This window comes from Cuculus canorus, chromosome 7, assembly GCF_017976375.1.
Source record: "Cuculus canorus isolate bCucCan1 chromosome 7, bCucCan1.pri, whole genome shotgun sequence".
Lineage (NCBI taxonomy): Eukaryota > Metazoa > Chordata > Aves > Cuculiformes > Cuculidae > Cuculus > Cuculus canorus.
Window position 1 is genome coordinate 33,937,833 of NC_071407.1, and position 10,545 is coordinate 33,948,377.

A 10,545-nucleotide genomic window follows, 5' to 3' on the forward strand; every position below is an offset into this window, starting at 1 on the left:
TTATGAGAAATATATGACTGTCTATTACTTTTCATAGAATCATAGAATAGTTTGGGTGGGAAGGGACCTTAAAGATCATCCAGTTCCAACCCCCCTGCCGTGGGCAGGGACTGTTCCTGCTGTCTGTTGTCATGCTCTAATGATTTTCCTTCTTTCACATATTTCCAAGCATTCTTTAAAATATTTCTCTGCGCCTTTGAGTTTTCAGTGTTAAAGCTGCAGTAAACAACCATTGTGCCTTCATCAGGGCTAACACCTCCTCTGACGCTGATAGAAAGTGAAATTTCACTGAATAACACAGAACACATTGAACGTGGAGCTTCAGTTCCGAGGCCGTAGGGCTTCGTGGTGCAGTCTGTGCCCGGTTCACAGCCGCTGGGGTTGCCCAGTGTTAATGTTGGCAGGGCTGTCCTCTTTCAAGCCAGCGAGAGAGATGGGAGCCCCCCTCCTTGCTGAGCTCCCCAGGACTTGGGGGAGATCACTCCACCCTCACTATTCCTCACAAAAGGAAAGCTTCATTTTTACAGTGCTAATGTCGGGGAAGCATCTGAGCAAATGCTTCTTTTTTTTCCCCCCACAGAGTAGGGATGATCTGAGGCTGTTTCGGCACTGCTGTTGGCTGCTGCAGAAGGAAGGAACCTGCAGCTTCTGTAGTTGGTTCGATAACAGATAAAGACCCAGCTGCAGCAGGAGATTACTGGCAGAGAGGGGCAGAAGTTCCTCTGAGAGATTTTCTTGCTCATCCCTCTCTCCACATTCCTTGCACAGCACTAAACTTTCCTCTCACCAAAACTTTATTTCCTGGACTACCGCTGGAAAGCAGAAGCATGGAGAGCTTGTTCGCATTTCTGTTGGAGATGGCAAATTCCTCCTTTTAAGGCTGAATATCATTGGCAGATTAGGAACTCCGGTATTATATAATATTATTTTTGCTAGCGAGAGATAAAAAAAAATGGATGCATTCAAAGCACCTGAAAATGAGTCTCTGCTGTCCAACTCCTCTGGTCCTACCAGGTGGGATCCCTTCCGTCGTCCCTTGGATTCCATCCAGCCCTGGAACTTCAGGCTTCTGGCAGCAGTAATGTTGGTGGTGACATCTTTGTCGCTTGCGGAGAACCTGGCTGTAATCCTGGTAACTTTTAAGTTCAAGCAGTTGAGACAACCTGTCAATTACGTTATAGTAAATTTGTCTGTGGCTGATTTCCTGGTCTCACTGATTGGTGGCATCATCAGCTTTTTAACCAACCTAAAAGGTTATTTTTATATGGGATACTGGGCTTGTGTACTGGAAGGATTTGCCGTCACATTTTTCGGTAAGCCTGATTTTCTTTGTAGTTGTATGTTCTTTTCCTTCAACTTTCCTCAATGTATTCCACGAGCTATGCTGCAGCTTCTCCAGTCACTGACTTTGCATGCCTCTGAACTCACTGACTCTTTCCACAGTTCCGTATATTCTCTTGTGGATCTCACCTGTGGGTGACTAACTTCTATCACTGTCTCTGTCATATATCAGTGCTTACTGTATGTATATTATATTAAACATTAAATATGTTTAATATAATGAGAAAAAGCTTGATAATAACAGCATTGGAGGGTTTTTTTGGTAAAACAATGTCAGATAAATTTTCGCTATGTGTAACTATTTTCAAGGTTTGTATTTAAGTGTGTGCATCTGTGCATAAATAAGAGAGAAAACAAAGAGTGAAAGGTTGCTCTTAAACTGTGGAAAACATCAGGGCACAGAAACATGTGATGTTAGCTCTGCTCCGGTGGTTTTAAGGACCTATGACATCCCTGTAACAGTCGCCCCTCTCACCTACAGCTTTTTGTGATTCTTTTTCTCGACTTTGTTTTGCTAACTACACAAAAAGTGTTAGAAGTACTCTAAAAGGGAAAATCCTCACCACTGAGTTCCCTGTGGAAATACATCTCTGCAGAATAAATGGGAAATTTGCTTAAGACGGGACATGTCCTTACTTGAGATAGACATGCACTTCTGCCTCTGTGTTGCTCTTTCTGAAGCTGCAGGGTTAAAACAGCTTCCTAACACTGTCACTGCTCTAAATCCAACGCAGTGCTCATCCTCAGCCTGAAGAGGAGTCCCACAGTTGCTCTCAGCCTGGTTAAACTACAGGGAATAAATGTTGGTGAGGGACAGATCTACTAAATCAGTTTGTGGCATGTAAACCACGTCCCGTGGAGAAATGTCAGGCTATTTCAAGATTTTAGTGGCCAGCCAGGTGATATGTACCTACTAAACTGATGAATTGATGCTGTGGGTTTTATGACAATCTGAAATATGACATTTCTTGCAAAGATACCATTTTAAAGTTATATCTTAACTTGTTGATTTGGAAGCTACAGGTAATTTGCAGCTTTTCTGAGTAGAACCAAATTAAAAAAAAAGAAGAATAACTGCTTGGTTTTGTAGTCATACTGAGACTCACAAACTAGACAAATGTGAAAATCTTGTGCTCATAATAAATATTAGAATGATGCAGATAAATTGCACATCCTTTCACAGCTGGGGTTGATGGAAAAGGCGCCTGATGTGGTGGTTGGTCAAATACTGGAACAGGTTGCCTGGAGTGATGTGGAATCTCCATCTGTGGAGATATTCAAAACCCAGCTGGACGTGGTCCTGGAAAACCCGCTGTATGGACCGTGCTTGAGTGGGTGTGGGGTGTGTTGAACTAGGTGGCCTCCACAGATACCTTTCAACCTAAACAATTCTGTGATTCTCTGATGTGGGATGCTGTTTGATGATTTTCAGTGGTCTCCCCGGGTTTTGATGCTGACTGTGTTCTCTTACTGTAGGCATTGTTGCTCTCTGGTCTCTTGCTCTGTTGGCTTTTGAGAGGTACATTGTGATCTGCCGTCCACTGGGAAATATGCACTTGAGGGGGAAGCATGCAGCCCTAGGTATTGTCTTTGTGTGGACTTTTTCCTTCGTTTGGACCATTCCACCAACGATGGGTTGGAGCAGTTATACCACCAGTAAGATTGGAACTACTTGTGAGCCTAACTGGTAAGGCCACTCGTGGGGAACATGGTAAAGAAATGAAACTTTGCAGCTCAAGATGTCTCAGGAGCAGGAATTTCAAGGAAAGGTTTAAAGATTATATGTGTCTCTGCCAGCAGAGATGTAAAGAAAGTTGTAACAAAACTGAGCAAAATTTGCCAAGGACAGAATTAATGTAAGGAACTTCCATCTCTAATAAAAATAACTGCACTATAATTTGTGCTTTTTGTTGGGATTCAAAGAGAAGAGACAGATTTTTCAGAAGACTTGGACAAAGCCCTGAGCAACCTGGTCTGCCCCCACAGTTGACTTCATTTAGAGCAGGAAGTTGGACTACACGTTCCTTCCCACCTGAACTGTCCCACTGTGCCTACGATACCTATGATGCTACAGGCATGAAATCCTGTGCTAGATCATAGTAGAATAGTTTGGGTGGGAAGGGACCTCAAAGATCATCCAGTTCCAACCCCCCTGCCATGGGCAGGGACACCTCCCACTGGCTCAGGCTGCCCAAGGCCCATCCAACCTGGCCTGGAACACCTCCAGGGATGGGGCAGCCACAGCTTCCCTGGGCAACCTGGGCCAACTTCTTCACCACTCTCATGGTGAAGAAATTCCTCCTTGTGTCCAGTCTAAATCTGCCCCTCTCCAGTTTATGCCCATTGCCCCTCATCCTATCACTTTGTAAACAGTCCCTCCCAGCTTTCTGGTAGACCATGGCCAGGGAGATGGCCTGGGGCTCCATCTGCTGATAGGACTAAAGTTCTATAGGGGCACTTTGAATAAAAATGTGGACAAAAATACCAGTGACAACTTTGAAGAGCAAAATTAATACTTCCAGAAAATAATAGGAAGACGATGTATTTTGTGTTTTACGCAGGTACTCGGGAGCTTATCGTGACCATACGTACATTATTGCATTCTTCATCACCTGTTTTGTAGTGCCTTTATTGGTGATTTTGGTATCCTATGGAAAACTGATGCGGAAGCTAAGAAAGGTAAGAAGAAGCACTTACGAGCAGACTTTTACGAAGTGTATGCATACAAACATTTGGCATTTTTCTGTTTGATTTTCTATTAAGATCAGACATGAGCAGATCAAATTTCCAGGCACCAAATGCACTCGATTATCATCCCTTGTCATATAACTACCCTTACACACAGAAATTCATGCTACGGCTAGAAATTATTTTTCAGTGTGCAATTTGCCAAAACATCATACAAGTGAAAGAATGTCTGCCTCGTAAATAAACTGAACGACCCAGTATTGGTTTATTTGCAGTTATACTTCAATTCAGTGATGTTTCTTAGGACTCAAATGAGGTAAATAAAAATTTATCTTAAAATGACTGCATTTGTAAATTTTGAGAGAGCTGGCTCTATAACACTTAGATGCAGAATAAGATGTAACATTTGTAAACCGTATGATGCTTTTCAGTAAATAAAATATTAGATTGTCAAGGAGCATTTAAACTCGAGAAATGTTTTTGAATTTTATTTAATGGTTGTGTTGACGTGATCCGAGAGACAATTTCCATTTAAAAAAAAAAAAGTGAAAAGGAAGATAATAGAATAGGAAAACTTTTTTTGCACAATATTTTGGAACAATATTGTTATTTCTCTTTATGGCAAAGATGCCTTATCTTATTGCTTCAGGAATAAATGTGGTACATTCCTTCAATTTACAATTGTTTTTGAAGTGTTTGGGACAGTCATATGCTTGTAGTTATTCTGAGTGTCATTTTCTCTAGCAAAAAACAAAACAGAAGGAAAAGGCAAAATAATACTTTATTTTCTCATTAGAAAGCACAGATTGGACCATGTGACATCATGATTCCTCTAAATGGATTCTTCTTGATTTCCTCCAGGGTAAAGAAAGGGGAGGGAAAGTGAATTGACGGGGAGAGGTTGATTTCAGTGTGACACTGTGGTGTCATTTCACTAGGCTTTCTCACTCCTCTCTCCATTATCCAGAAAGGATAGCAGTAATATTAAAAGATATAACACTTCTCAGTATGTTGTGTGTTTCACACTCCTCTTGCGGCTCTGTGACGTGGCAGGAGGCACAGTCATGAAACGCCAGGGCACCTGTGGGGTGCCTCATCACAAATGATTTACCATGAATACTTTCCTCACCATGAGAGCGGTGAGGCACTGTCCCAGGCTGCCCAGGGAAGTCGTGGCTGCCCCATCCCTGGAGGTGTTCCAGGCCAGGTTGGATGGGCCTTGAGCAGCCTGAGCCAGTGGGAGGTGTCCCTGCCCATGGCAGGGGGGTGGAACTGGATGATCTTTAAGGTCCCTTCCAACCCAAACTAAACTACGGTTGTGTCCCTCAGCAGGAACACTGATACCCTGTAGTCCACTAACAACATCCTTATGTGCCGTCATACTGAAGAAGAGTAGGTCTTCTTGTACGGTAGATTATCCGCCTGCTCACTAAATTTCAGTGATTAGAGGCCTTGTTGTTTGTTTCTTTTCCTGGAAACTTCTGTCTTTTCTTTACAGGTGTCAGATACGCAAGGCAGGCTGGGATCTACCAGGAAACCTGAAAGACAAGTGACTAGAATGGTTGTGGTTATGATTATTGCTTTTCTAATCTGCTGGACACCATACGCCGCCTTTTCCATCTTGGTCACTGCACACCCCTCCATTGAGCTGGATCCTCGTCTGGCAGCAATTCCAGCCTTCTTTTCCAAAACAGCTACTGTTTATAATCCAATTATTTACGTCTTTATGAACAAACAGGTACTGTATGCTCTCAAGGTTCTTTAACATTCATAGTTTATTTTCATAGAATCATAGAATCACCAGGTTGGAAAGGACCCACTGGATCATCGAGTGCAACCATTCCTAACACTCCCTTAAACTATATCCCTAAGCACTTCATCCACCCGTTCCTTAAACACCTCCAAGGAAGGTGACTCGACCCCCTCCCTGGGCAGCTGTTCCAGTGCCCGATGACTCTTTCTGTGAAGAATTTTTTTCTGATATCCAACCTGACCCTCCCCTGGTGCAGCTTCAGGCCATTCCCCCTTGTCCTGTCCTCTGTCACTTGGGAGAAGAGCTCAGCTCCCTCCTCTCCACAACCTCCTTTCAGGTAGTTGTAGAGAGTAATAAGGTCTCCCCTCAGCCTCCTCTTCTCCAGGCTTTCTATTATTACTTCAACCTGCAGACATGTTAGTTAACCAGAATGACAATAACACACAGTTAGAACTGAAAAAAAGAAAAAAAATCACTGTATGTCTACCTGTTGGAAGATAGCATAAGCTTCGGTGCTTATCAAAATATAAAGATTAATAATGTTAGGTTTAGATATTATAAAGGAAGAGCAGACTTTAGTGAACATCAGTTAGTTTTCTGTATGAAAATCCTGTTTTCAACATTGTCCCTGTACACTTTTATAGGTCTTTATGAATACAACACCATTGAGTTGATTTTGAGATGGGGTGGAAGTTTCCTATAGCTTGAATTTGTGTCGAGGGAAATGATGCATTTGTGGCTACCTGAAGAGGGAGGACAGCAGCAGGAGCTTTCTTCTTTGGAATGGGTGCAGATGATTGGATGCAGAGAAGAACTGACAAGGGAATGAACCAAAGTGATATGTGTTTACTGTCGTAACGGGCATGATAATAAACTTCAGTAGATTTATGCAGGGAATGGACCTATCAAGTGTGGTGGCATCCAAAAAAGTATAAGTAAGTGAAAAGAACTAAAATATGAAAGTGACTGTCAACAAGACATGATGGATGCATTCTGTTTACAAAGACCTCTAGTGCTAGGATGATGGGCAATGGATGTAAACTGGAGAGGGGCAGATTTAGACTGGACATTAGGAAGAATTTCTTCACCGTGAGAGTGGTAAGACACTGGTCCAGGTTACCCAGGAAAGCTGTGGCTGCCCCATCCCTGGAGGCGTTCCAGGCCAGGTTGGATGGGCCTTGGGCAGCCTGATCTAATGGGATATGTCCCTACCCATGGCAGAGGGGTTGGAAATGGATGGGCTTTAAGGTCCCTTCCAACCCAAACTATTCTATGATTCTGTGATTCTATGATTTATTCAGTCCCGTAGAGAGAGCTCTTGTTTGTCTCACATCCTGTGGACAGTACTCTGAGCTCCCAATGCGTGGGAGGTGTACGCTGGTCGTACCCTGCTCATGGATATGAACAACATGGAAACAAACCATCTTTGAAGAGCTGTTTGTTAGCAGATGAAAACAACACACAAGCCTAGAAAAATTATCAGTTCTGTCCATTACATGTGGTTAGTAAAAAGCAGAAGAGGAAAATTATTTTTGAGAATAAGATTTTCTGGCAGTTTGGGTCTTTTTAGAATGTAATTATTTCTAAGTGTTAGAATTCTTTGTGAACAGGCATATATATCTTATGGGGCTATTTCTTTTTATTCCCAACTGACTCATGAGAGAATTTCCAAGAGTTTTAGCTAAGATGCAATCTGCTTTATAGAAATATTTTATATTTATGTGTTTTGATTGATCTCCTTTTTTTCCGACTTTCTAGTTCAGGAAGTGTCTGATTCAGATGTTCAGCTGCAGTGCCATAGAAACTGCAGAGTCCAACATGAACCCAACTTCTGAAAGAGCAATGCTAACCCAGGACAAAAGAGGCAGCGAGATGTCCACCATAGCAGTACGTAGCACCGTTTCTAAGAGGAAAACCGGAGATGAACACAGAAATTGCCATACTTTCACTCAATTGGCAGCTTCAGAAAACAAAATCTATCCCGTGTAGCGTGGCAGATATGATCGTTGATGCAGTGCTACAGCATATTGCCTTGTTACCATCACTGAATACAAAAAGTGTTATCAGTGAGGACGTTTGGCTTCTGTGGACACTGGCTTTTGAGATTCTGGGCTCCTGAGTGCATATAAGAGTGTCTTAGCTCTGCAGTTGCAGTCGAACACTCAGCCATAGGGTGAGTCCCTTCCTCCACTGCATTCCTCTTCCCAATACACAGCCTACTTGCTCCCAGAAATAACAGCGGAGCCCAGTGCCGCTATGCTGGCACCTAACACAGTAATGATGGAGGAGTTTTATGCTGCTGAATGCTCCTGGATGAAAACATGAAGTGGCACACTGTTTCAACATGCTACTGGACAAATAAATAACATATATCGCATACAGCTGACTCACTTTCAGCCAGTGGATATTCAGGGAAGAAAAGATCTGAGTGCTTTCCTTGGTTTGTTTGAGTATTTTTCACTAATAAAAGCAGAGGAAGCCAGAGGCTTCTGCACTTAGGTTTGTCCTTAGTGAGAACTTCATCTGGGCCACTAAGATCTCTAGCAGCTTGGGCAAGGCATCCAGACTCCCAAGCACTATTTTATTTAATTAAGCCCTATCAAGAGTTGATCATATCCTCTCTCTGCATCCCCTCTTTCCCAGAAAATCCTATGTACTCATGGCAGCTTTTGAAGTAAATTAGTTTAGACTATATGTTTATTGTAGGTCTCTTGCAACTAAACTACTCTGTTAACTCAGCTTTAGAAGAGGAGTTAGTAGGGTATAGGACAGTACAACTGGGCAGGAATGCTGGAGAAAGGATCAGTAGTACAGCTCAGAGTTGTGAAGCTGGGGTTTATGGGATGGAAGGTTTTCCCTGTACATACTTGCGAAGCGCAGAGCTAAGATCTATCATGTTCTTGAGACCACGTAGCTCCAGGTGACAACTATGACTTCTGTTTCAATTACAATTTCCAGAAATCCGTGGTTAAAGAATACAGAGTTTGTGTATGCGCTGGAGCATATTGGGTGTTGGTATTTCCATTTACACATTTTCACTTTTCTCACTTCTGAGCTAGCACGTGCCTCTCTGGAGGCACCATCCTAGCCCAGCAGGCAACTCGCTGCAGCCAATGGCACCACACTGCTGTTCTCGCAGGAGCAGTTGTGTCTCTGATCTTCCAGATCTCAAATTCCTGTTTCTGCCTATGTCACATCCTTACTTCTTTTAACTGAGTTACCAATCCTGGCATAAATCATTAACTTCTTATTAATCCTTTGATATCAGAAGAAGGAGAGCAACATAAATATACTTTCTGTAAACAGTGAAAAAGAAGTTTCTAGCTTTTCATGGCTCTATTCCATCTCATGTATTTAATTCACACAATGACATGCAGCAATAGTTTTAGGTGTAGAAGAATAGCAGTTGTGCACATGTTAAACCAAACTATGAGTTTAATAAAGGCCATGAGTTTAATAAAGCCAGACTTTTGTTTTAAACAGCCTTTGGTGAACGGTGTATGCAGTGTTGCTAAGACCTGGCATATCAGATTTTGAATCCTATATAAAATCTATACTTGAATGCATTTTAGAAGAAAAGATAAGGAATGACTATATTTAAATGCTTTAGTATGGAAAACCATTATTTCTAGATCAGACATTAATACAGCACCAGCCAAAACAGATGTTGCTCCATACTGGCATAGAGAAGCTACATTAGCAACATACTGCACAGGCTTTAGCAATAGAAATGTAATGTGGAATGAACCATCGAGTATTCAGTTTTACTTCAAAATATTACAATTTCTTTACACAGAATAAAGACATTTTATTTCTACCAGATTTTTCTTCTTTTCTTATTTTGTTAAGTTACAGTTTGAAAATCTACATTGCCCTGAAAAGGAATGACAGGTTACCTGAGATACTTGTGGTCAAACCTAGTCCCAGAGAGTACCTTGCTCAACTGGAAGTCAAGAATCATTCCTTCTGCAGATGAGGTTGTTGGTGGGCCAGGGAGAGGTAACACAGTGGAAAACAACCCCTGAAACTCTCACAAAGGCTGACTTCTTTCCAATTCTCGTGCTCAAGAAGTGACAAAGGCTGCAGCTCCCTGCCAGTGGTGGGGGTACAGGCATGAGCAGCATGGCCCTGAGCCTTGGGGTGCTCGCATGGGCTGCTCTGCCACCCATTCGTGCTCGGGACCCCTCACAACATTCACACTGATGAATGTAGAGAATAATTCAGCCCCCATATTTATGCACAGTCCTGGCTTTCTGATGCATTTTGTTTTCCGTCATTGAAGGCAATCTAAACACTGAAGCAACGTGGGGCTGTTCACCCCTTCTCCACGTCACCAGTTTTCTCATGGAGATGCGCTGGGAGAGTCCCACTGTCTGCAGCTCCCACTTCTGAAGGCAAAGGGGAGCCTGGCGGGGGAGGAAGGGTCTGCAGGCTATAGTGGATCTGACATCCAAGGCAAACGTTATAATAGGTAACTCTGCACACCTGCTTTAGGTAACTGCTCGTGATTTTTTTTTTCATCAAATACCTAAGAATTATTCAACAAGATATTTCCGTAAAAGATCCTTGATAAATCCATAGGGAAAAAGGGATCCAAGTGGTATTCCTCTTAATTCATCCTGGATTCAAAATTAATCTGAATTTTATTCTTTTTATATTTTCTGAGTAGAAGGATTGTTCAAATTGGAAGGGCCTGGTTTCATTTTAGAATGGTAATATCCAAAGAGGGGAGTTACTCTATAAATAACATCAGAAGCTGCACA

The 10,545-nt window shown here is 42.4% G+C and overlaps 1 protein-coding gene across 1 annotated transcript; it reads left to right on the forward strand.

The window, feature by feature from the left end:
* The first annotated feature begins 952 nt into the window (after nucleotides 1-952).
* LOC104063110 (opsin-VA) lies at nucleotides 953-8,775 on the forward strand. Its single transcript, XM_009565263.2, has 5 exons — nucleotides 953-1,313; nucleotides 2,818-3,028; nucleotides 3,903-4,020; nucleotides 5,528-5,767; nucleotides 7,541-8,775. The coding sequence occupies exons 1-5, from the start codon at nucleotides 953-955 to the stop codon at nucleotides 7,769-7,771; spliced, it is 1,161 nt and encodes a 386-aa protein (XP_009563558.2). The 3' UTR covers nucleotides 7,772-8,775.
* The last annotated feature ends 1,770 nt before the right edge of the window (nucleotides 8,776-10,545 follow it).

Bases quoted from the DNA above. Each gene is read 5' to 3' on its own strand.
- LOC104063110 (XM_009565263.2), top strand. From the start codon at position 953: ATGGATGCATTCAAAGCACCTGAAAATGAGTCTCTGCTGTCCAACTCC. The intron at 1,314-2,817 runs GTAAGCCTGATT...CTCTTACTGTAG, and splicing joins ATTTGCCGTCACATTTTTCG to GCATTGTTGCTCTCTGGTCT. The intron at 3,029-3,902 runs GTAAGGCCACTC...TGTTTTACGCAG, and splicing joins ACTACTTGTGAGCCTAACTG to GTACTCGGGAGCTTATCGTG.